General features: G+C 44.6%; 1 protein-coding gene and 1 long non-coding RNA gene across 5 annotated transcripts in view; one reads left to right on the top strand and one right to left on the bottom strand.

Annotated features, from left to right (window-relative positions):
• The window catches only part of pkdcca (protein kinase domain containing, cytoplasmic a), a 77,388-nt gene extending 62,400 nt beyond the window's left edge, over window positions 1-14,988 (bottom strand). For 2 of the 3 annotated variants that reach the window (XR_011948044.1, XM_072510243.1), the window contains exons 1-2: window positions 14,136-14,988; window positions 2,232-2,354 (exon numbers count right to left, since the gene is read on the bottom strand). Coding sequence is in view for 2 of the 3 variants with exons in the window: in XM_072510243.1 (XP_072366344.1) it covers window positions 2,232-2,354; window positions 14,136-14,837 (825 nt within the window). In the remaining variant the exon portion in view is untranslated. The remainder of the gene's footprint in view (window positions 1-2,231; window positions 2,355-14,135) is intronic. The other variant, XM_072510239.1, reaches the window with a different exon arrangement.
• Window positions 14,989-15,441: 453 nt separating this feature from the next.
• On the top strand, window positions 15,442-19,933 carry LOC140425845 (uncharacterized). 2 transcript variants are annotated; one of them, XR_011948042.1, is made up of 3 exons: window positions 15,442-16,021; window positions 16,244-16,260; window positions 18,462-19,933. It is a non-coding gene; the product is annotated as an uncharacterized lncRNA (long non-coding RNA). The 2 variants fall into 2 exon arrangements; XR_011948043.1 differs by lacking the exons at window positions 15,442-16,021; window positions 16,244-16,260 and adding an exon at window positions 16,272-17,901.
• The last annotated feature ends 7,049 nt before the right edge of the window (window positions 19,934-26,982 follow it).

The following is a 26,982-nucleotide window of genomic DNA, read 5'->3' as shown; positions in this document are numbered from 1 at the left end:
AATAGATGTATAAGGAGGGATTGCACTGAAATTGTTTATAAATAAAGACTAACTGGCTAATATTGCTGAGCCTACATCTTAATTTGATGTGCTTTCAGGTCCCTATCCGTTCTGTTTTGATTTCTCTCTCTTGCTGCCAATAATGCCTCTTGCTGCAATGCAGTTCCACCAATGCCATTGCAGAATGGAAGCATGGTCCAGAAGGACACATTTCTCTGGAACCAATCTGTATCTCACCCAACTGATTACTCTTTAAATATGAATGTATTCAACTATGTAGGACATGCAGCCAAGTCCAATTCTGTCTTCGCTTGAAATTTATGTCTGCATCGGGAGACAATCAAAAGCAAGACTGACTGATTTCTCTCTCTCTAATCAGGAACCCTAACTGTTGCCCTGGCTAAGATTAGTTAACTTGGCAAAGGCTGAAAATTGAACCTGAGATGCACTGCTCTGTAATAGCACCATCCCAAACAGTGTTTTTACATCACAGCTCTATGTCAAATACCAAATTCAGCATGGCACTGTAATAGAGGGAAGTTCAGTATGTTTCTTTTTATAAATTTAGAGTTTGCACATTCCCCCCAATTAAAGGGCAATTTAGCGTGGCCAATCCACCTATCCTGCACATCTTTGGGTTGTGGGGGTGAAACCCACTCTTGACACGGGGAGAATGTGCAAACTCCACACGGACAGTGACCCAGGGCCGGGATTCAAACCCGTGTGCTCAGCGCCGCAGTCCCAGTGCTAACCACTGCACCGCATGCCGCCCTGGAAGTTCACTATGTTTACATCACACAAAAGAAGACACATTTAATGAATCTAAGACAGTGGTGTCATTTTAAAAAAAAAAAAAAAAAATTCTTAATAAATTTAGAGTACCCAATTCATTTTTTCCAATTAAGGGCAATTTAGCGTGGCCAATCTACCTACCCTGCAGATCTTTGTGTTGTGGGGGTGAAACCCATGCAAACACGGGGAGAATGTGCAAACTCCACATGGACAGTGACCCAGAGCCGGGATCGAACCTGGGACCTCGGCGCCGTGAGGCAGCTGTGCTAACAACTGCGCCACCGTGCTGCCCCGACAGTGGTGTCATTTTGATTTGTTTGGCACCTTGTAGTTCATTCTACGTAACGCGCGTGGGAAACAAAGTAATTAGCATCAAAGAAGGGATTTGAAGAAAACAAACTGCTGTAGAAATTTACAGTTAACTACTTTAAAAAAGAAATGCAGAAAATCCTTTGTGACCTAGTCAGAGAGAGCTCTTCCATTTTGTTAAAATATTACTAAAAAAATATTTCACGAGAGCACTGAATCTTTGAACAAAACGGCTCACATTTGCTTTTAAAATCTTCCAGGAGACAAATCTCTCAGAAAGAAGCCTTCTGGTGGTGGCAGATAAAGAAAATTCCTATCAATAGCTGTGGCCTCCTGCAGCAGTAAAGGGTGCCTACCAGAGGGAGACTGAAGGGCACAATTGACAATATCAATCGCAATGCCTATACACTGTATGGACTTACCATCCCGACTGAGAATACAGAAAGCTTAAGTTGGGGAGAAAGTAACAAGAAAAAGAGCATTTTTTGCTTTAAAAAAGGGAAAAAAATTAAATTTAGCTTTGTTTTATTTTCTCGAAAAATGTCAAAAATGTATTTGATGATGAAACACATTAGGCAAGAGGAAAGGAAATAAATATAACAGATGTTATTCATGGCAAAAGCAAAATGGAAGTGTCACACACACTGCCTGTCCCTCCTCAAAGTGCCTGTTGTGTTTGAGGCTCGTCTCTTTGGGGATGCTTTACCACAACATTTGAGATTCTGAGCCTCTGACAATAATAGGAAGTACAGCAGTTAAAAATATGCATTGAAAGATACATGGAAGAAGATACAAAAGAGCATTGCTATTATTTTAAATGTTATGCTAATTGGAATGTTAAATCCAAGAATTCTAAACAAAAGACAAGAGAGATTATCTCATTATGCTTAATCAGATTAAAATAGTTTAGTTTGACCAACAAGCTCCTGACTAATTAGAAGATTTAAAAAGGCCACCTTGTTTACCAAGCAGGATTTAAAATCGCAGAGAATAGTTTTGGAAACAACGTTCTTTTGTGGCCGAGATATTTCCTTTCCATTCTTTCCAGCATGTTTTCAATCCCCACCCCCCCCCCCCCTCCCCCTCCGGCCATCTTCCCACTCAAAGTTCCGGAGACCCTCAGTACTCACTCGGAATCGCTCCTCCCATGAAGTCTGCAGAAGTTGAATCATCTCTAATGGAGATCCGAGTTCTGTGATAGTGGTCAATGTGTCTGCGATGTTATTGCTGTCCTGGTAACAATAACCATATAGCTGCAGAATAGAATGATTGGGAAGTGGGGGGGGGAACAGCATGTTAAGTTGTTTCATCAAAGTTGATGTGTAGACAAAACAGACTAGTCCTGGTAATATTGCTGCAACACAATTAACGGATAATCAAAACATGATACCTGGGGCCTTTTGCACCATATTTGATCAATCTTTACAGCACAGAATCTAATCCATTGGCCCAGGTGCCATAGTTTTTTTTTTCCTTTTTTAATACAAATTTAGAGTACCCAATTCATTTTTTTCCAATTAAGGGGCAATTTAGCATGGCCAATCCACCTACCCTGCACGTCTTTTGGATTGTGGGGGCGAAACCCACGCAAACACGGGGAGAATGTGCAAACTCCACACGGACAGTGACCCAGAGCTGGGATCGAACCTAGGACCTCGGCGCCGTGAGGCAGCAGGGCTAACCCACTGTGCCACCGTGCTGCCCCGCCATAGTTTGTTTGATAAACTTTATTTTCACAAGTAGGCTCACATTAACACTGCAATGAAGTTACTGTGAAAAGCCCCTAGTCACCACATTCCGGCACCTGTTTGGGTACACTGAGGGAGAATTCAGAATGTCCAATTCATCTAACAGCACGTCTTTTGGGACTTGTGGGAGGAAACTGGAGCACCCGGAGGAAACCCACGCAGACACGGGGAAAAGGTGCAGACTCCGCACAGACAGTGATCCAAGGCGGGAATCGAACCTGGGACCCTGGCGCTGTGAAACAACAGTGCTGACCACTATGCTACCGTGCCGCACATGAGTCAGTTTCCCCTTTACTTCATTTACCTTTAGAAACTTTGATTCCTTTTTTCCTCATCTGTTCATGTAGCTGTCCCTTAAATGCACCCATGCTATTCACATCAACTCCTTTTTGAGGTAGTGAATTGCACATTCTTACCCACTCACTGGGTAAACTGGAACCTGTTTGCTAACGTGCTTATGTCATAAAGTGCTGCTAAATGTGAACATTTGTCACTGTAGTAATAATAAATGTTAACGAAATGTCTTCATTAAATTGAAGTGGCAGGACTGGATTTCCTGGAAAGACGCAATTTAATTTTAGAGCACCCAATTCATTTTTTTCCAAGGGGCAATTTAACGTGACCAATCCACCTTGCCTGCACATCTTTGAGTTGTGGGGGTGAAACCCATGCAAACACGGGGAGAATGTGCAAACTCTACACGGACAGTGACTGAGAGCCAGGATCAAACCTGGGACCTCGGCGCTGTGAGACAGCAGTGCTAACCACTGTGCCACCGTGCTGCCTTCGTAATTTCATACAGACCTATGATTAAGTATAATTTTTGCCTTATGGCATGCGCTGTCACATTAGTAGCTAAGGGCGGCACGGTGGCATTGTTGTTAGCACTGTTGTTTCACAGCGTCAGGATCCCAGATTCAATTCCCGGCTTGGGTCACTGCCTGTGCAGAGTCTGCACGTTCTCCCTGTGTCTGCGTGGGATTCCTCCAGGTGCTCCAGTTTCCTCCCACAAGTCCCGAAAGACGTGCTGTTAGGTAATTTGGACATGCTGAATTCTCTCTGTGTACCCAAACAGGCGCCGGAGTGTGGCAACGAGGGGATTTACGCAGCAACTTCATTGCAGTGTTAATGTAAGCCTACTTGTGACAATAATAAAGATTATTATTATTATTAAGTCTTTAAAGATAAAATAAAAATTCATCAGATCAAAGGATTATCACTAACAAATCATAAGGCTTGCGTTGAACTGAAAGGAGCAATGGCTGTCAGTGTAAAAGAAAATCAGATGTTCTGTACAATGGGTGGAACAGTTAAACTTGATCCCATGTAATTGTAATGTTGCTCTTTAACCGTTCCATAATTCAGTTGCTCCATAAAAGAATTAGGAATATTAGCCATCTGACAAATTATTCTGAGGCATGGTCAGTTTTAAGTAAGCCAGTGAGGGATGGCAGTATTTTCCCCTACTGTTTTCATTAAAATTAGAGCCAATAATGGAGTCAATTTATTGAAAAGACTGTAAGAAATAGGAACAGACGGAGACCATTCATCCCTCCGCCATTTAATAAGATCATGGCTGATCTACGGTTCCATGCAGATTAAAATTTCCTTTGCACAACCCTAATATGTACCTCAGCCCCAACCTTAGAACTACTTACTTCATCAATGTGACATTTTAATTATCAAAACCAGTTTCCTTACAGGATCTTGAGATGTTAAACTGACAACTTGATGGTTTGTGGTAAATCATGAGCAATCTGTGCTTTTCACTCAAGTGCAGCACCCAACCCCCAATCATTAACATTTCTACACGTTTACCTTTGTATAAAATGGAGTGCAACCTAGGACTATTATTGGAGATTTGTACACAATTTATCTTAGTGTCTCAAAAAACTCACATTTATGGTAAATTCTACACAAGACCTATCATAGTTAGAGGAAAAGAAACACTTGATCAAAAGTTTCAAGTGTGCTGCAAAAATAGTCCATTAACATCAGTATATAGTCTGTCGGAACCAAATAGGGGAATAAATTGATTAAAGACAAAAAGTAAAATTTTGAGGAACTCAAGAACTGCTTATATCCTGTGTATAAATCAAGATTTTAACTGAATAAGATTACCTCAGATCATTAAAGAACAAATTAAATTTTTAAAAATTGTTTTACTCTACATTTCCCAAGTCGTTTATCTACAAACGACAATTTAACTTTTTCCCCCATTATGTATATCCTTGTCATCTCTCTTTTTAAATAAATTATTTTCAGCCTGATTGCTGAGATTCCAGATTGTACACTGTTTGCTGTCTATTTCCAATCATTTTAAGACAAACTTATTTTTGCAATCAGGACAGTACTTTGTCCACTGTCACATAGAACAAAGAGAGCAACATTTTGCCGGCAAAAATTACTTTTTAAATCGATTTGTGCTTCTTTACATCATTCCTGTTTGTTTCTGAAAACAATACCTAATCATGTTTGAATAAGGGAAATGACCTATAGAATCAAAACCACTGAATTTACATACTGCACCGTTCGAACTGTTAAAGGTAATTATTTATTGTAATCTGCTTCATTATTTTTATTTCTAGGCTAAAGAGTCCACCAATGTTTTTAATAATGAAAATCAGAATTTTGTAGGTTTTGATTTGTGTGACAACCTCAGTGCAATCTGTCACAGCCCGTCTCTCAAAAGTTCTTCATTCTTCTAAATAATAGTGACACAACTGCCCCTTCCTTTGGAGAAAAAAGGGAAAGGTTAGCCTGCTACACAAAGCCTGACAAGCTCATTGGGGTGAAACACAAAGTGAGGACCTTATTAAGCTGTCATCAGCAAGTTAACAGCATGCAAGCAGCAGCCCCTCATGAATGAATATGCAAGAAAAATGGACCCTGTTTTGTTGTGTGAAGTGAATAGCAAACAGAATCACTGGGGAGAGAAGCCCAGTGCAATTCAGAAGCAGTCTTATGCCAGCCTCCAGCAAGGCTTCAAACTCAAAGTGAGAGTTTTCCTTTATAATTGCACTCTATAGAGTTGTGACATTTTCCTGAATGCCTGCGAGCACACATCTTCATGCTGCAAGAACACATGGAGCTCACCGAGAAAGTCTCCAAAAGGGGCTTGGTGATATGGATGAAGCATCGTGCAAAATGCTTTAGTCTGTAAATGATGGCAAAATCAGTGGCAACAATTATGTACATTGCTGCTCATTTTATCATCTCAGCTTTTATTGAAAAAGTAGTTTTTATTGAAAAAATAAACAAGGGTTTATTTTTTCAAAGGGTTGAAGCTATCCACAACAGTTTTCTTATGAATATGGTAGATATGGAAATGCTGTAGTATGTCATTTATTTTGCTGGTGGAGAACATTTGGGCAAACGAGGGATGTGTCATTTGCGTTTGCTCAGTGATGTGTCATGGATAACCATGGACACTTGCCATTTGCTCGATTGCCTTCTGGAGTTGGAAAGGATGTCCCACCATTTTTTCTGAAATTGGTCACAAAGCTTGTCCTTCTTTTCCTTCCTTACCCATGTCAATAGTGTTTAGGGAAGGCATTGTATGGGGATCCCATGAAGGGAAAGAATGAGAATTTATTGCCCCTACAGTATTTTGTTTACCCTTCAGAATATAAGAGAGAAAAAGTGCAAGTTCACTCCATATGTTAATTAAAACATTTTTTTTTTCGGAGTACCCAATTCATTTTTTCCAATTAAGGGGCAATTTAGCGTGGCCAATCCACCTAGCCTGCACATCTTTGGGTTGTGGGGGCGAAACCCATGCAAACACGGGGAGAATGTGCAAACTCCACATCGACAGTGACCCAGAGCTGGGATTGAACCTGGGACCTCGGCGCCATGAGGCAAAGGGCTAACCCACTGCGCCAACCATACGTTAATTGATATCAGCCAGCGAGATGCCACAACAGATCTCTCCACCTCTGAGTCAGAGGGGAAGAAAGCCAACCAGGTTTTCTTCTCCTGATTTTGGCCAGTTAAGCCTGCTGGAAAGTGTGCATACGTGTATGAGATCAAGCCCCATTCTGATGCTCTCCACTGTTAAGCACCCTGCTAACATTTACTGTTCAGGTTTACGCTTGCACAGCAATCACTTGGGTGAGCTGTTGGGGGGCCAATAGTACTTTTCGTTGGTTAGCTCAGTTGGATGGTCAGCTGGTTGGTGATGTGGCGCAATGACAACTGCATGGGTTCAATTCCTGTACCATCTGAGGTTATTCATGAAGGCCCTGGCTTTTCAACCGTGCCCCTTGCCTCCTCATAGGGGCATCTGCAACTGTGGCAAGATTTACATTCAAATTTCCGAAACATAATTCAGCATGAGTCTGTACCTTTGACAGAGGAGGAAAGAAGTGGGGAAGAAAATTAAGGATATTGAAAAATCTAATGTTATAATGGAGATAGTGCGTGTCACACAATGTGTTTACAGAGGAGTAGTGGCTTCCATTGACACTGTATGGTGCACTGCAAATGGCTGACTTCTTTGAAGGTCTTTATGAACCAGGCAGAACATCTTAAATGCAGCCATTCCTAGTCAGTCTGAGCCTCCTCAGGTACTACTCTTGGACAAGCCTAGCTGCATAACTCTGTTGTAGTATGTCAGTTTGCCACGGCAAACATTTATTGGCCATTTCTCGTTGGCCTGAGATGTTGATAGTGGCCCTTGTGAACTGCTGTAGTCTATTCTTTGCCCAATTTGATACAACCGAATGGTTTGATAGGTCAATTCAGAGGGAAATTGTGTTAAAAAACTTTAATAAATATATATATATTTTTTAATTAAAAAAAATTCAGAGGGAGATTAAGAGTCAAAGATATTAGTGCGGGACTGGACTGGCACACAGGCCAGATCAGGGAAGGGCAACAGGGTTCATCCCCTAAAGCAGATTAATGAATCAGTTGGATTTTGAATGACAAGCCATCAGTTTCATGATCACTTTTACTGAGGGCAGGTTATTGATTCCAGATTTTTAAAATTGAATTCAAATTCTGAAAGTGCCCTGGTGAAATATGAAGCCCTCTGTCCTTCTGCTCAATCTTTCTATGCTCCAGAGATATATCTCCCACGAGCTGCTTCATAATGCTCTGAAGCACAAACTCTCTTGTACTATTTATTCACTGAGATGCCTGGTGAACTTGAAATAAAATGCTCCCTTTTTGATTTGGTTCTGCAGGTGCAGAGTGAGCCACGCATTATTATTCATGATTTCTTCGGACCCTTAATAAACAAAACGATAAATCATTGTCACTTCTCCTTGGTCTCTTAAACTCATATTAGCACCAAATGTGTGAAATAATGCGTTGGGGTGTTTCTCCGAACATGTTCTTGTATTTTGTGTATTGTATTCATTAAAATTGCTGAAGGCAATGCTAACCTTATGTGTTCTTTGGGAATTTGAACTGAATTGAAGCAGATCCTTGGGAAAATTAAAATCGCACTCAGGTTGGATTCAGGAGACCTGGTCCAGCGTGTGCATTTATCAGTACCAAATCCTGGTAGATCCAATTTATCTCCTAATTTAAGATCTTGCTGTCAAAGGTCGAGAGCTGGGGCTAGTAATATAAATGCAGAGAACTGGTTTGTGGAACAGGCTCTCAAATTTTAAACAGCACCAGTATGGGAAGTGGGAAGTCAAAGTGATGTGAGATAGCCTCCTGGAGAGGCTGTCACGCTTCATTATTTAAGAGTACCTGGTGATCTGCTGAATTTTAATGCACACTTGCATTCGACAGCAAGCAAAACTACTTTGCATCAACATAAATACCATACAAATGAAGCTTGAAGAAATAGTTGCTTTACCCTTTCTGTGCCTTGTTCGGTGTACAATTCTCATCCCCCCCCCCCTCCCCTCTCCCCCCCGCCATTTATCCCAATTTCCCCCTGTCTCACTCACAACATGTAGAAAAACACATGCAATAAATATAAGAGCCTTGGCCAATCGAGCTCCCTCCATCTCCCCGATGTGATGTCACCATGTTTTTTTTAAATCCTTAACTTACTTCAAATCTATAGGTTTTAACCATGTGCAATTGATCCAATGACTTTTGCAATATTTGATTTGAATGGTTATTTATTGGTTGACTGGATTGCATAAGGCAGCAGCGCTAAGCCAACAAGACTGTGTTCCTCTGCATTGAACTGTACCACCCCCAACAACACGCATTCTGCAGTAACTACAACAGGCATTCCTTGCCCCTTTGCTATCACTGGAACAAAGCGGGAGAATAATTAAGCTCACAAGCTTCCCTCCAAATCTTCTCTCCACACACACACACAGGCCTCCTCAGTGCGCCTCCCCTCAGCGCTGAGCAGAAAACCTCACAAGAAACTTGCTGCCTCCTGTCTGCACTCCAATTTACCCTCGCCAGTCACCTCAATAACATTGATGTCACGGCTGCGATTGACTTTCCCCTCAGTTAATCGCCGGTTAATCGTTAACCATTAGATCAGCAGAACAGGCCAAATCTCTGTTCATTCGATGGCAATATTCAGACGATTTCTTTCCTTGTCATATGATCTGGATGCGGATGGTTCCTGCGCCGTGTGATGAACTTTATTACGAGTTGGAGTCAGTGGTTTGTGTTTGATAATTGAAGACTGCCCTTCAGCAATGCAGAAAACATGAGAGCCCAAAAGGCCCACGTTCGTTCTCTGATCAGGGAAACTTGCTGACATTGCTATTATATATATATATATATACACATATATTTCATCTTATGTGAAGGAGATGACAGCCTGTCCCGTCGTCAACTCCATTGAGCGGCCGGTCAATGAGCCCTCAGGGCTGAACAGCCGCAAGGATCACTGAAACATTCGGCTCCTTTGCCACAAGAGGTGGAGAAGTACCCAGAGGTGACAGGGACAAGTCACCCACCCCACCCACACTCCATCCTCCCTCCAAAGGTGGAGGGCCAAAGATCACCCTCAGTAGTTGGTGAAATGCAAAGGGAGGAGGGGAGGGGGGGGGGGGGGGGAGAGAGGACAGGCAATCGATCAATACCAACACACTTCAGGCGGAAAGCAATGAGGTTAAAGAGCATCTGTCATCGTAGATAGCGAGTGTGAGCCTCGGGCCTCCGGCCACAACAACCCTGAGGAATTCGATCCATTTTTTATTTGCATTTCTGCTCCCAGCATCTTTCTTGTTATAAAGTGAATGCAAATTTGGCACATTCACAAAAGGAATCGCTGGAAAAGCAGCTTTCTGTGTGAATCAGAATAAAATGAATTCCAAAATACACAGGAAAGCCACATCTTGTTCAGATGGCGTCTGCAATGTGCAGATTGGTGACAAATGTATTTTCCCTCCCCGCCCTGGTGACGGTTTCTTTCTCAACCATTTATTGGCCATATTGCTACCTGTGCAGCCCAGAGCAGGAACAGGGACCATGTGAAATACATAATTGACACCTTTCCCTGACCGAACCACTTCACCCTGGAGCAGCACTAGTGAACTCGCAATGAGGTTAACCTCGTCCAGACATTTGTGAATTCCCGGCTTTGAGGTGCAAATTCTGTTCAATAAATTGAGGTCAAATAAGGCAGGAGTGGATTGACACCGTCTTTCGTTCGATAGAGGAGCAGTTAAATAAAATGCCTCGATATCTTGAACACGGTGGTGTATAGGTACAACTAGCAGGAGTCAGGATCGAATGAGTTGCTGCTTACATGTCTATCCTCTAGAAAGTGTTACTCAGGAATTAACTACACACCCCTTCTCAAAATTGGGGCGCGCACGTCCTTCCAAAGGGGCATTCCTGTGAATACCTAACTGAGTGGGGGAAATTGCACAGGAGTGTATTCTCCGGCTTGGAGAAGGTGTTCCTTCTGCTGCGATTTATTTGGTGCTCTGGGTCGATATTTTTAATCCACTGAAGAAAGTTACTATCCAGAAAAATAGCTAACCCAAGATTCAGAGGGAGGCACAGTAGGACTGTTAATAAGTGCGTGTGTTTTTGTGTGAGAGAGAAAGGCTGTCAGTGGACATCCTCGCTTTAAGTGGAAAAGAGAATGCAATTTGGAGCAGCTCTGATTTGATCTGGCCAATAAACCAGAGATCCACATCGATCGCACTCTGCCGGATTTCAGCTTGAACCCTTTTGAATTAAACAGCTCCTCACAGAAACCTACCTCCCCCTCCTGCCAATAACTCCAATTTCCCAACAACTTTTTCTACATGCTGCCACCTGCTCGTGGTCAGAGATTTCGGCGCGGGAGGAGTTTATGCATATTCAAACCTTCTTTCAAAGGGACAGCTTCCCCAGGAATCTTCCATATTTCGATGAGCGAATGAACACTTGTTTAGCTGCCCCGCTACCCAGACCAAGTAAACTGTATAGTTTGAATTCCATTCCCAGCAATAGTCATTGGATATCTGTTCTCACTAAAACCCAAGCTTATTTTATCAAACCTTCTGAGCTTCACAAAGCATCTGCTCTGTAGGATCCATGAGGTATATCAGCACACAGATTACAACTGGACAGTGAACCACTGCACTTTAATCTCCTCTGTTTGCCCAGCTAATGTATTAAATACAGGCAAACACTTGTTTATAACAAACAATATCCAGTCGAAGTGGCAATTGAAACTGGTGTTCTGTGTTTGCGAGTATCAGATCTGTAGACTGCATTTTGTACCGTTCTTTCTGACCAGGGAAGAGTAACCAAATGCGGGGGGGGGGGGGGGGGGGCGGGCGGGTCTAGAACATTCGTTTTCCCCGAAGCTCAATAAATTGTAATCTGCAATCATTTGAATGAACTGGTGTTTTTTCATGGAGGTACTTCGACTGTTAGATGGATAAGAGGGAGGGCCTATCATTGAGTGCAGTGACAGGGCACACTCTCCGGTTGAGAGCGCTACTTGCAGACCCGGAAATTGCAGCCAAAGAATCCTCAGGAGAATCTGATCAAATTCATCAACCGCTTTGGATTTTTTTTTCAATTAAAAAGCACATTGGCAAAGTTTGATACAAATCCACACGGATTTCCTGTCACAGCGGAGTCATATTCCGGGGCTGCTGTTAAGAGGGACACAGCCGATGCTCTTATTAATTTGGGGGTCGCGGGGAGAGGTGGCGGGTCGGGTCAAACGTTATTACTGAGGGCAGCGTTAGAATTGGGCCCTCAAACTTGTTTCAAATACAGATTTGCAACGAGCGCGGGGAGCAGGGGGGAAATTGCATTTTTGACAGACTCAGCCATTTCTCCTGGTGCCTTGACACCTTCCCACAAAAGAGAGAGAGCCCTTTTAATAACGGAAATTATTCATATAAACGCCAGTATCATTTAAAAAAAATGTTTTGCCGAGGAAAATGTACTACTTTACTCCCTAACTGAAACCGTTCAGCCGTTGATAATAGGCAGAGGACTGACTGATATTTGAAGCTGGAACCAGCCTGGGCGGATTGTCCAAGACGTAGGGCAGAGCTGAGTTAGCTGAGCACTACAGATCATGGTTGTTATCTTGCAAATGACACTTAAACCTGCCATCTGTCCAGGGTGAAATCGCTTTCCCCAGTAAGGAACCGAGGCATGGTTACTATAGAAACTGCCTCCTGGATTTGACATCTTTCCCTATCCGCCACACATATATCCATCTGTCTGTTCCCCCAAACCCATTCCAATTCCCCACTGCATGTTCTCAAATATTCTCCTAAATTGCACCCCCCTCTTTCTTTCTGTCTGTCCTGTTATCTATTATCCGGTTGATCTGTCCGTCCTCCCTCAACCCACAAAGTTCTGGAGAAAGCTATCGGTTGAAATGGATCTGGCATTTTAAAAAAATCATACCGAATAAAACACAAACCCCTTTGTCGCTCTCGATATGAAGCCGGGGCAACCGACGAATCGAAGGGCTGATCCTACACTATTTTCTTCAATCATTAAGAGTGTACACGGCCCGAGATAGACGTGGCAAGAAGATCCCATCCCGAGTTTATTATTAGGGTTTGCTGGAAGGTATGAGGTGGGGGAGGGTGGGGTCTGACAAGCCGGGGGGTGAGAAGCCTTGTCCCCTGTGTAAGCGCAGTGGTTTCACTAAACTTGCAGGAAATGTGCAACATGTCCCAAGCGCATCATGTCTGTGTGGCCCTTAAAACTACTCGGAGCCACGCGGTGATGTAGTGACCGGTTTTATTAATCTGTGCAAGGTTTCAAATGTGTTGTGAGCAGTGATTAATTTTGAAAGCGGCGGAGTCATCGTTTTTAGGATCAATACATTACAACCCGTCTGTGTTAAAGTGGGAGCAGTGATTTCGCCTATTTGCATTTTAAACTGGAACAGTATCTTACAGCATTGCCCCTTGAAGCCCTGGCGAGAACGTCGAGCCCCTAATCCAACCGGCAACCCCCTTACCCACAACCAATCTGAAACTCTTGCAGTTCAAACGCCTTGGAGGGAATCCGCACGCAGTGCTGACAATACATTCCAGTTTCTCAGCCAGTCTGTGTTTTAAAAAAAAACAGGAGGGGATCTCGGCTTCGGTCACCCGAGAGCAAGGCACCTTAAAAGCAAAATGCAGCGGGAAGTTGGGCATGTGTGGAGCTGGGGCCAGCCGGAACACAGTTAACCCAAATTAACCCCCTCCGATAAAGCTCCAAGGAGAACTGACCAACTCCCCAACCCCCACCTTTCAACAAAGATCCAAAATGAATTGTTTCTTAAATATTACATTGACTGAATAACACAATAAGTGAGCGGCAGAGAGAACGAACAACCAACACATTTCAGCCTAACATCATTTCGAAAACTTAATTCACTTTTTAAAAAAAAGTCAGCCCATAATTGCGTCTTCTGGACTTTGAAATGTGAATTATGTCTAAGAACTTCAAAACCGTTCATATCGCCACCCAGTTGTACAGTGACATGATGTTGAAATAACTGGGGAGGGTTAGAATTGAATCATATGTACTTCAGTGTCACATGTACCGCCAGAAATCCAATGTGCTGTCTCGGGAAGATGAAGTGAGAAATATCTTGAATGAACGGAATTGTTTGCTTTTGCACATTTTAATTCCAGCGAGAGGATGCTCGAAATGTTCGGGAACACCGTGAATGAGTTTAGATAATGGTGGGGTTAGCGGTGTTTTCATTGAGCACTCGCTCGACACATTTTTCAAGCCTGTTTCTGACCAAAAGAGATCAGGATGGGGTCGGAATAAAGAACGGAATCCCCAAATAAACCGAATATGCTCAGTCTCTCCTCGCCCCCTCCCCATTAAGAATTTGCCCCATGAACAAGTTCCCGATGGACACAATTCCTTGGCACTTACCTTCAGAATATTAGAGTGCTGCAACCGTTGTAAAAGTGTCATCTCTTTGACAAGCTTGTAGGACGCCAGCCTGTAGCAAGCTTCCAGTGTGCCGTACTGCTTGACACAGTTTTCCATGTCGTGGCCCCCAAAGTCCACCGACTTTAAAGCAACTGCCAGCGTGTCGTTCAGCACCGCTTTGTACACCGCTTTTGTGTACCCAGAGCCCAAGTAATGGACACTGCTGGCGTTATTAATATGCGGGCAGCCCAGAGAAAGGGAATGGAACCGAAAAGCACTGGCTGGGCTGCTGAAGACCAAGGTGCTTTCTCCCGCCGCAGTCTTGTGAAAGCCGGGGTGTCCCTGCTGCTGCTGCTGGGCTTGCAGTTGGTCAGGGGAGCTGTTCTGGGCCAGGTCCATCAAGCGCCTTTCCAGCGGTCTGGCGAGCCTCCCCGCCGCCGCCGAAGCGCCTGGCTGCTGCCGATAGCGGACCACCTCCTCGTACCTCTCCCTCAGCTGCTGCAGCAGGTCCCGGTCGCTCACCCGGCTGAAGAGGAGTGACGGGTCCACGCTGAGGTGATCCCGCTGCCCGGGACTCTCCAGGCGCTGATGCCGCCACCGCTGCTGATGGTCAAACCCGGGGATGAATAACAAATTGAGCAAAGTGCCCAGGAAGAATGAACAGCAGAGTCCGGCTGCGATGGCAATCTTTCTGCGTTTCATCTCGTTCTCAATCTGCCAAAGGGAGTTAGTTAGTTAGTGTGTGAAACACTATCGAGGGCGGCTGTTTGAAACTGAAGTTTTCACATTGTACAGTAACATTTCTACCCTGCAGGGAAGATAACACTTGGGGATTCCCTCCCCACCCCCCATTCCTTATGTATTCTTCACATTGGCTGCACTTCCCCCCTCCATCACTCCTCCCCCCGCACACACACAAACTTTTGATAAGCAAAGCAGCGTGACGCGTGCTGATTGACAGGGGTAAAGTAGCCATGCGCATAGCGTCGCGTGGCAGCATGGGGGTCGTAGTCCCTTCACCTTGGCCGCCGACGGCCCAGGATCTCCGGGACTACAAGTCCCAGAGAGCATCGCGCCCCCCCCCTCCTCTCCTCTGCCACGGCGCCCGGCGATAGCTGGCGCGCGCGAGCGATTCCCGTACACTGGGATCTGGACTAATCGACGCACCGAACGCCGCCAACCTATTGGTCCGCCCTCACGCCAATCATCAACAGCCATTGTGAAGGAGGTGCTCTCTGGCCCGCCCCGCCAGACAGCGCACGTGACAAACCTGAGCCCAAATACTCCGCCCCGCGCCGCTGGGAATATGAATGAGTGGAGTGATTGGCAATGACACGGTTATCCATCAAGCGCACATTACCTCGCTATTAGCGACTAATTAACAAATGCAATCATGCTTCAAATTCTAGAGGAGCCGGAAAGGGGGCAAAAAAATAAATGTTTTGATTAGTGCGATAATTGATGAATGGGAATAAATGAAGGGCGCGCAACCTGGATAACTTCGGGGCAGCTTTTCATGCAGGTTATACAGAATTGTTGTTACAGTATACTGACTGAAGTAACTATTTAGAGTCGGTGGATCACGCTGGATTACTTCAGCCTCATCCACTGTGCGATCCCTAATTTCTCTAACCTAAGAAGCAAATAATGGAAATGAAGAGCGGTAACTAAATCAAAAGAACTTGTATTTATATAGCCCCTTTATCCTAATGAAACATCCCCGTGCGCTTCGTCGTGTTAATTTATATCTTGTACAGTCTTCTACTTTCAGTTTATCCCATTTTACTTGGGGTCGACACGGTGTACAGTGTGGGACCTTTACACAGGAAACCCCAACAACAGCATTTTCAGCAAAATACACGTGAGGCTGGACTATTCTCAAGAAGGCAAGTTTCACCATCACGATCCCAGTCAAATAGAATTTTGACCAACTTGTATATCCTCGTAGTTGCATCGTTCAGCGGAATCTTAAACATTTGGTGGAAAAGTAATGGATAGGGGGTTAATTAGTTTGAATGAACTTTGTCACATATTGTAAAGGAGGCTGAGAATTCGGGTGAAGCGCCCATACTTGAAATGCTTAGATATTTCCATTTCTCTCTTCACAGATGCTGCTAGCTTGGTTGTGAGTTTCGGAAATTTTCAATCCCTGTTTTAGTTTGTGTTTGTGCCAATTGTGTCCCAACTCTTGTGTCACTCCAAACCATTTCTTAAATCACATTGGCGACTTGTTTATAAAGCCCTAAAGCGCTGCACAATATATTTCTTGCAGTTGTTTCCTGGCTGTGCCATGCAAAGCCGCTTTGTTAATGTACGCGGGATTAATGTGTTGCCCCATTTACTGATTCATGCGCCGCTTTCAGGCGATCTCTGCATTATTTTCCCAGTTCAGGGGAAACAGTTTCTTGTCTTTTTTTAACGTTGTACTTGACTGTGGTTAGACCTATTTTGATGGAAATGTCCCTTCACTGTGGCTATGGCGGCAATGCCGGAACAACTAACACATTTCGGAGACCGAAATTCGAGAAATTATATTTTGCAATTAAGAAATACGCCATCTACTGTTTCACCATGCTGAGCGAGACTCGCATTTCGGGATTGGGTGGCCTGGAGGATTCAAAGTAATAAATCCAGCGGGTTTTAAAGAGACACCATTCCTACTGCTCACTTACCCACAACATGTCAAACAACTTGCACAATATACACGGCGCCCATTTTCCTCACAATATAACCGAGCCTTCAATTTTTGCCAACTGTATTATAACCGCAACATAAATACAGGACTATGTACAATTTAACAACGATCTACACCCCCCACCCCAGTGCACAATTATATGAGAACACGTACTGTGGCTTAAAGAGCGGGGCGAAACTTATATTTGAATGTAACCTTTTATAGTGTATATAATAATCTGCACGTGAACCGCCCGCTCAATTTCACAAATACCAAACTAACGAATGGGAAAAGCTCCCGATCGGATTCGGCAACAACCAAGCTTCGCCTTTTAAATGTGTAAATCCATTTAAAACGAACGGGACGTCCTGCCAAGAGTCAATAATGTTGGAAAGGGCAATTTGTGTGGGTGAGGAGGGAACAGACACCATGATATCTGCACGGCTGTGCCATCCACCGCCACACAACTGTTGATCTCTCAAACCTCAGTTTCAAACCCGAGCATATTTAATCCTTTGCCTTGTTAGTGTTCTGGAGACTAATTCCAGGGATTTTACTAATCCATTCAAATGGAGTGTAATTTTAGCAACGAGAGCGGGGCAGAATGTATCACCAGGGCACACAGAATGAGGCAGTACATAAGTTCTCGTTGTTGCCCTGCGACTTAAACTTCGCTGGGTTTATTGCCTCTGTGTGTTTCTGCCTATCTCAGGGAATGTTCCTGCACCTTTAGGATTGATTTCTAAAAAAAGCGTTTTACAGATACAGTAATTCATTTGTATCGCGATGTTGTGCACTGCATGACCTGGCCGACTGTGTCATTCCACCCGTCGGGAAAGATTCACAACGCCAGCAGTTCTGGATACTGGGAACTGCAGCTCAGTCTTCACACGCATATCTAAGTACTCAATGTACCACATTTCAAGCATTAATCAATGATCGTCTCTGATTCATAATCCCAACCCAATATTGCTCCATGACAGTCATTACGTGCGCTGGAACGGAACGTATCGACTGGTAGAAATAGACTTCTTCCCGCACTACATAGCTCAAGGAGCAAGAGTTACTGGACGCCCGAGGTTTGACAACACGGTCAGTTTACTAATGAGTCAAATTTAGCACGGTGTTAGGTTTTAGACTTTAATCAGCCGTTTATTAATAGATCAATAACCCGCAGGATGGTGGGTGTTACACCGAGGCGATTAACACGGGGGCAACATTTCATTCTAAATGCCAGAGATCTTCATCTTGGCAGACTTCCCCGGGTATATATAGTACTTGATACGGAGAAGGCGGCTGTACCAATTCTGCTTGTCTGATATCACCTTATGGCAAAAAGGCGGGATACAGCGAGGTCACCTATCATGGTTATATCTTTATATATATTTTATATTTTTATTATATAACTTTATTGAGTGACTGCATGACCATATAGTATAATTTTAAATCATCAGATGACTAAGAGCTTGACCCCGTTACTGTTACAAAAAGGAAGAATAATTTACGAATTAACTTGATATTTGCTGGCAATGCGCTCATTTTAACAACACTTCAGCCTTATGCTTGCTAATATTGATTCTGAGAAGAATCATACTGCATATTCATAATCTATGGCACATCACAAAAAAAAATACTCTGCGACATGTATACAGGAAACAACATCCAGTTACCAGAGGCCAAGGTCAGACGAAGCAGATTCCTTGTGAAGAAGAGAAAAAATATATATTTCTAACTGGAATTGGGCGGAGAATTGATGCTATTCATTTGAATTGGAACTGGAACTAAATTCACAGGCGAACTTTCCTGAAATATCGAAACATTTCCAATCGCGAAGTAACAAAATGATAAACACTGGTCCAGATTCATACTGCAACAACAACATTGAAACGTCCACACTGCCCCATGCAATCGGGCGAAGGGCTTGAAGGTAGACCGAATTGGAGCTGTTTGCTCCTGTCTAGATAACCACAAGACACTTTGATTTATTTCGTGAGTGAGAAAGAGATGTGTATTAACGGCGTTCCCATTGTTTCCACTTGCACTTTAATAAACTTTAATAAACACATAGAATTAATGAATCCGTATACTGCAATATATGCATAGAATTAATTAATTTATAAAGTGTATTATATGCATCGAATTAAATTAATTTGTGAACTGTAATATATGCATAGAATTAATTAATGTATAAAGCGGATTATATATGCATTGAATTAATTAATTTGTAAAGTGTAATACATACATTGAAGTAATTAATTTATGAACTAATATATGCGTTAAATTAATTAATTTGCATACGGCAATATATACATAGAATTAATTAATTGATGAACCATAATAAATATATTGAATTAATTTATTTGCGAACTGTAATATATGCATTGATGTAACGCTGAGCCTTTTAGTTTTAAAAATAATGTTTAAATGATTGTATGAAAGAAACCTTTTTTTTTCAATAATTCAAAACGAACATATGGGGATCTCAAAGCGCCAGTATCGAGCTCTGAGGGTGTAAAGGCTGACCCTCTATCTACCTAGTTAGTGCGGTCATTACATTGACTGCAGTTCAGTTTCTGTCGAACATTCAATATCAAATTCAGAAATATGCTGCTATCCCGTCCACGTGATGTACTTCTACCCCATACAGCCCATTGCCAGAACTGTGACAGCAAACTTCAATTGTGGGCTATACTGCAGACAGGCTAATATGCAATTGGGATAAAACTGCGTTAAAATTCCTGACATTGCGACCACTGTTTGCAGAAAATCACCCAGAGAGATTTTAGGAAGTAGTTTTGTGCTACTGTCTGGGGAGAGAAAATTAGGTAAGGTGGAGCGGAGTTCCTGTTAACACAATATTTCCCAGCAGTTGTACTGGAACATACCAGGCAGTTGGAAAGGCTTGGCTGGGGGGGAAAACATCTTTCAGCAAATAACTACTTACTCCAATATATTTCCTGTGTTTTGATTTGAAAGCCAGCACTCTACTTGCCAAATATATATAATTAGTATCCCGCCGTTTAATTGACAACTTGTAAACCATGCAATAATATACGGAGCTTTGACTGTAAATTGAAATATTGGTCTTTTTCGCACCGTAATTAAAATTGTGTCTGTCTCTGCCCTTATCTAAACAATATTATTTCAAGTCGAAAAAAAAGCCCAGCATTGTATACACGGGGAAGGCACCAGATATGGAGGCAGTGCTTCGAAGCTATTCAGCCGGACCCCTGGCCAGTTACCTAATATGCTTAGCAACTGGAAGTGTTTCTGAAGTCCTCATTTTTTTAAATTGACGTTCAATTTTTTCCACCTCCAATCTCATGGATTGCCTTTGAAATGCTCACCGTGTGTTTTTTTTAATTGCGGTGAATTGGGTCTGTTCCAGCTCTTACCCGCATCAGCACTCTGATTGAGTTTGTCCCTGCATTAATTCATCAATGTAATGACCGCACTAACTAACCCTATGGTGCCCTGGAATACTTTTCTTCAAATCACTTCTGTTTCGAGCTAGGCCAAACAATATATCGATTCAACAATGCTCTGCATTAGTAGCCGATTGTTTACGGATAGCCAGGGGCCTGAGGATTTTTGTGATATTTGCTGATATGGTGGGTGGCCTGTCCCTTTAAGACCACTTCTCAGGTCCTTCCTGTGGAGCAAGATGTCTGAATGGGGATAATTGGAAGTTAATTGCTGAAGGAAGTTTTCGACGATTGGCTGGTGCTCTGAGGACCGGGTTATCAAGCTTGAAAACAAAAATGAGCCGGGGCCGATTTGGTTTTCTTTCTATCTGTACCATTGCTTTCATAATCATAGAATTTACAGTGCAGAAGGAGGCCATTCGGCCCATCGAGTCTGCACCGGCTCTTGGAAAGAGCACCCTACGCAAGCCCACACTTCCATCCTATCCCCATAACCCAGTAACCCTACCCAACACTAAAGGCAATTTTGGACACTAAGGGCAATTTATCATGGCCAATCCACCTAACCTGCACATCTTTGAACTGTGGAAGGAAACCAGAGCACCCGGAGGAAACCCACACACACGGGAAGAACATGCAGACTCCGCACAGACAGTGACCCAAGCCGGGTATCGAACCTGGAACCTGGAGCTGTGAAGCAATTGTGCTAACCACTGTGCTACCGTGCTGCCCACACAGTTTCTGAAGTGAGGTGAATGTAAACACCCACAGTCAGTTTTTAAAAATACTGCAGATGCGGGATATCGGAAGTCAAGAACAGACCAGGCTGGAAACGCTCAACATATTAGGCCGCAGGCTCAGAAAGATGCTAGATCACAAACCGGAAGGGGGGAGGTCGAGTGAGGGCAAAAGTTTGGGCTCAGAAAGATATGGAGATGGGTTGGCATGGAGCCTTGAAACAACTTTATACAGGAAAATACGAGTTAAAATAAAATTTTTAAAAATAGATACTTTTATTCTCCTTTTTCACATTTTCATCCAAATTTAAACCCACCAACAAACAATCAAATACAATGTCAAACCCCTGGTCAACAATCCCCTCCTCCCACCAACCCCCAAACAACTCTCAACGTTTTAAATACAAACATCAAAGAAAAGGAATCAGGAATTGGATGAAAATGTGAAAAAGGAGAATAAAAATATCTATTTAAAAAAATGTTATTTTAACTCGTATTTTCCTGCATAAAAGGAATCAGGAATCTACCGTCCATCCATACATAGTCACCAACAACATACACAGTCCAACACCCCCCCCCCCCCCCCCCCCCCCCCCACTAATGTTACGAGTTAAAGTAACGTATCCAAGTCAAATGCAAAACCTAAGGATTGAGCATACAGCAGACAAGCAGACATTAGTTGCAAGCAGGGGAGAAGAAATGTGCATTGTTCCACCAGTAGGGAAAACCTGCAATAAACTGCAACCACCACAGGGACTGTTAAATGTTTGACTTCTTACTCACCACAATACTCATGTAGCTGTGCATTTGCTCAACCATTCCTCATCTTTACTGTTCTCATCACCAGCAAAATCTTAACTCTCAATCATCCCAACCTTTCACTTTAGTATGGCCCTCATCTTTGCTGCCTCTTCCAAGGGACACTCAGGCATACCTGGTATATTATCGATTTAGCTGTGCACACCAAACTCTGCCAGGCCTAACCCTTATCTTCCAGAAACATCTGCTACTGAATGATCATCCTGGAGTACAAAGATTACCTTTGGCTTCATTTCTGCACCGCCAATTATCTCCTTAAACACCTCTACCCTGACCTCTCTACCTTCACTTCAAACAACTGAAGCAAAAATACTCCATTCCTTTTGGTTAATGTTTAGACCATCAGAGCAGGCACAGTTTTTGTTTACATCCTTCCCTTCCCCACCATGCTACATGTTCCCACGCCTCTCTCTGCCCTAGCCCTGAACCCACATCTCTCTATAGTTTCTCTGCCATCTCTCCCTGGTCCACCTGGTTTATCATGTCGTGGAAAGCTATTTCCTGCTCCCTTGACCCCATGCTCACGAAACTGCAGACCAGACAACTTCCTTCCCTGTCTCTCATGCTTGCTAAACTGTTCCCTTCCATTCAATAGCATTGTATCAAAAACACACCCTTGACCTCCCTGCCCTTGCAAACTAGTGCCCCATTTTCTACCTTCCTCTCTTCTCCAGTCTTTGACCAATGTAACCACTTCCCAAATCAATATTTACTTTTCCAGCAATTTCTGTTTAAATCTCTCACAAACTTAGTGTCCTGTTCAGTTATGATTTTCTTATTCAACTTCTTTCTCCATTACAAAGACCACCTACTCCCATTATGATGAATTGTGTTCTTCAGCTCTACTTCTGTAACCCTCGTCCATGCCTTTAGTTACCTCCAGACTCACGTGTTTCAATATATTCCCAATGGCCTCCTACCCTTCACCCGTTGTTATCTCCCAACTCATTTGCAATTCTGCTGCCCACATCCTTTCCCATGCCATGTCCTACTCATCCATTATCAATGTCCTAACCAACATACATTAACTCTAATCCCCCAAAGCCTCCAAATTAAAAGTTCTCATCCTTGTGTAGAAATCTCTGTGTCATGACCTGTTGCTGTACGTGGCGGATCCAATGGAGGGGATGGTGGAGGTCATGCAGACTCTAAGGGAGTTTGGGGAGTTTTCGGGCTATAAGCTCAATGTAGGGAAGAGTGAGCTCTTTGTATTACAGGCGGGGAACCAAGAAAGAGGGATAGGGGCCCTACCGCTGAGGAGGGCGGAGGGGAGCTTTCGGTATCTGGGGATCCAGATAGCCAGGAGTTGGGGGACCCTACATAAACTGAATCTGACGAGGTTGGTGGAGCAAATGGAGGAGGATTTCAAAAGATGGGACATGTTACCGCTCTCGCTGGCGGGTAGAGTGCAGTCGGTCAAAATGGTGGTCCTTCCTAAGTTTCTGTTTGTGTTTCAGTGCCTTCCCATCGTGATCACTAAGGCCTTTTTTAAGAGAGTAGGCAGGAGTATTATGGGGTTTGTGTGGGCGAATAAGACCCCGAGAGTAAGGAGAGGGTTCCTGGAACGCAGTAGGGACCGAGGAGGGTTGGCGCTGCCAAACCTGGGGAGCTACTACTGGGCAGCAAATGTGGCGATGATCCGCAAGTGGGTTATGGAGGGAGAGGGGGTGGCATGGAAGAGGATGGAGATGGCGCCCTGTAAAGGAATGAGCCTGGGGGCGTTGGTGACGGCACCGCTGCCGCTCTCGCCGACAAAGTATACCACGAGCCCGGTGGTGGCGGCAACGCTAAGGATCTGGGGCCAGTGGAGACGGCACCGGGGTGCAATGGGAGCATCGGTGTGGTCCCCAATCAGGGGTAACCACCGGTTTGTCCTGGGGAAGATGGACGGGGGGTTCCAGAGCTGGCATCGTGCGGGGATTGGAAGAATGGGGGACCTGTTCATCGACGGGACGTTTGCGAGCCTAGGGGCACTGGAGGAGAAGTTCGAGTTACCCCCGGGAAATGCCTTTAGATATATGCAGGTGAGGGCGTTTGAGAGGTGACAGGTGAGGGAATTCCCGTTGCTCCCGGCACAAGAAATTGTAGACAGAGTGATCTCGGGTGTATGGGTCGGGGAGGGCAAGGTGTCGGAAATACACCAGGAGTTGAAAGAAGAAGGGGAAGCGCTGGTAGAAGAGTTGAAGGGTAAATGGGAGGAGGAGCTGGGGGAGGAGATCAAGGAAGGTCTGTGGGCTGATGCCCTAGTTAGGGTTAATTCCTCCTCCTCGTGTGCCAGGCTCAGCCTGATACAATTTAAGGTGGTCCACAGAGCGCACTTGACGGGGGCGAGGTTGAGTAGGTTCTTTGGGTAGAGGACAGATATGGAAGGTGCTCAGGGAGCCCGGCGAACCATGTCCATATGTTTTGGTCATGCCCGGCACTGGAGGGATTCTGGAGAGGAGTGGCGGGAGCAATATCTCAGGTGGTGAAAGTCCGGGTCAAGCCAAGCTGGGGGCTAGCAATATTTGGAGTAGTTGACGAACCGGGAGTGCAAGGAGGCGAAAGAGGCCGGCATTCTGGCCTTTGCGTCCCTAGTAGCCCGGCGAAGGATCTTGCTAATGTGGAAGGAGGCGAAGCCCCCCAGCCTGGAGGCCTGGATAAATGATATGGCTGGGTTCATAAAGTTGGAGAGGATTAAGTTCGCCTTGAGAGGGTCTGCGCAGGGGTTCTACAGGCGGTGGCAACCGTTCCTAGACTATCTCGCGGAGCGTTAGAGGAAGATTGGTCAGCAGGAGCAGCAACCTTGGGGGGGGGGGGGCGGAGGGGATGTCCTGGGAGGGGGGGGGGGGGGGGGGAGGGGGGGGGGGGGGGGGAAAGGGGGGACTGCCTGGGAGGGTGGATGAGCAAGAGATAACATGAAGGGTTGGGGAAACTGGCACGTACGGGAGAGGGCCAGTGTACAAAGCTGTGTAAATATATCATTTTGCCATGTAGATATCTTGCTCTGCCCGATTTCTCGTTTTTTTTGTTACGAGGAGGGGGGGTTATTGTTTGTAAGGGAGAAAAATTGTGTTAAAAAACTTTAATAAATATAATTTAAAAAAAAAGAAATCTCTGTGTCTTTTCCATTCCCTGTCACTATAACCTCCCCCAACCCTCCAGCCCCCTGAAGATCTAATCCTCTAATCCTGGAATCTTGTGTAAAGTCCCCTTCCATTCATTCTGCTATTGGTAGCCATGCTTTCCACTAAGCACCCTGGAATTCTTTCCCTCAATGCTCAACCTCTCAAACATCACCCTCTTTAAGATTCTCCATAAACTGGCCTTTTTGACTACGATTTTAGCCACTCCTCCAATCCCTCCTTTTTCAGGTAAGTTTCCTTTTTCCTTCAACCTCAATGCAGATTCTTGGGATGTTTTCCTACAATAGAGGCACTATATGAATGCATGTTGTCATTCTGAGTAATATTCTAAGTGTTAATTACAGCAGTTGCCCTTGTAAGAATTGACATTAAAAAGTTAATCAAAATGATGATATGGGAAGTAATAATAAATGCAATAAATTGGTGCATGCACAACACTGACTATAGATAATAGGAACATGTAACAACAACAATGTACAGTTATATGACGCCTTTATCATAGTAAGATATCCCATGCCTCACTGGTGCATTATTGAACAATATTTGACACTATGCCTTGTATTAGGACTGGTGACCAAAGTTTCTTTCGAAGAGGCAGGTTCGAAGGAGCATAGAAAAGGAGAAGAAAGGTGGTGAGGCAAAGTGATTCAGGGTGTGAACCCTAAAGTTAAGGCATAGGTAGCTGAAGGCAGGGATGCCAATGAGGGAGTGATGAAAATGAGGAATGTACAAGAGACTGGAGTTGGAGGAGTAAAGAGATCCCAGAAGATTGTAGGGATGAGGAAGGTGATAGAGATATAAAATTGATTACAAAAAGAAAGAAAGGAAGGGAGGGCAGGAGAAAGGGAGGTAGGAAAGGAAACACATTGTTTCAGTCCACTAAGGAGGAAGGCAATGCTGAATCTAGTTCCAGGAGATAAAGTGGGGCAATAGTTCGCTTGGGAAACATAAGCTGAAACCGGCTGCCTCCACCTCGGAGGTGCATCCTGGGGACACAACTAGGAGGGCAAAGTACATTGTGCATCACTGAGGGCATCTGGGGAGGGGGGACAAGGTAGGTAGGGGGGTTAGGTGGGGATCACCATCAGGAAAGTGGGGACATATATTGAATAATAAACACCCTTGTGCACAACCAGTAGGAAGCCTCTGCCACTTTTTTCTGCAATGCATTGCCGCATGCAGGTGATGGGTGTGAGTGAGCACTCAGCAGACAGGCAGGGGCCAGATTATGGCATAGATTGAGGAGCACCAGTGCCCAGCTCTCTGCGGGTTATCATCACCTCCCTGCCCCCAACAGTAACCCGTGGAGAGTGCCGACACAGTTCCAGCACCCTGGATTGATGTGACACATACCCTGGGAGGGTGGGAAATTGGGGCGGTGGGTGGGTAAGGATGCGATGATGGACCAGGCCACGTCTAGGTGAATCAGGCCAGTATAGGATCCTCCTTTGCTTGCCAGGCCCTCACCACCGCTGCCTGTCCTGCAGCCTCCAGCTGGGCCTCAGGTTCCTCCCCGGCCTCTTCCATCAGCCTCTGCTGGTCCGGCGCCTCATCATCATCCTCGTCCCTGCCCCCCTTCACCTCCTCCTCTCCCTCCTCCTCCACCGAGGTGGCCACATGTTCCTCTTCACCAACCTCCAGCTTATCGCCCCGTTGCTGTGCCAGGTTGTGGTGGACACAGCAGACCACAGCAAAGCGGGTGACCTTCCGGGCGATGTGCTGGAGGACAACCTTCGGAGCGGTCGAGGCATCAGAACCTCATCTTGAGGAGTCTGAAGCATTGCTCAATGACAGCCCTGGTGGCTGCATGGAACTCGTTGTACCGGGTCTCCGCTTCAGTCTCCGGCCTCCGTACTGGCTTCATTAGCCAGGTCCTCAGTGGATGTTACTTATCACCCAAGAGTCAGCCCCCATCCTGGGGTGCGCCTTGAAGAGGGCAGGGATGACCCACTGCTCCAGGATACAGCAGTGGTTCCCACTTCGGGGCTCTCCATTCCCTCACTGATTCCCCCACCACCACCCCTACTCGGAATGTCCTCCCCACGTATTCCAGGCTGCAGCAGGCCC

The sequence above is a fragment of the Scyliorhinus torazame genome, chromosome 1 (assembly GCF_047496885.1).
Source record: "Scyliorhinus torazame isolate Kashiwa2021f chromosome 1, sScyTor2.1, whole genome shotgun sequence".
NCBI lineage: Eukaryota > Metazoa > Chordata > Chondrichthyes > Carcharhiniformes > Scyliorhinidae > Scyliorhinus > Scyliorhinus torazame.
The sequence above is the reverse complement of the archived record's forward strand: the minus strand, read 5'-3'. Positions and strand labels throughout refer to the sequence as shown.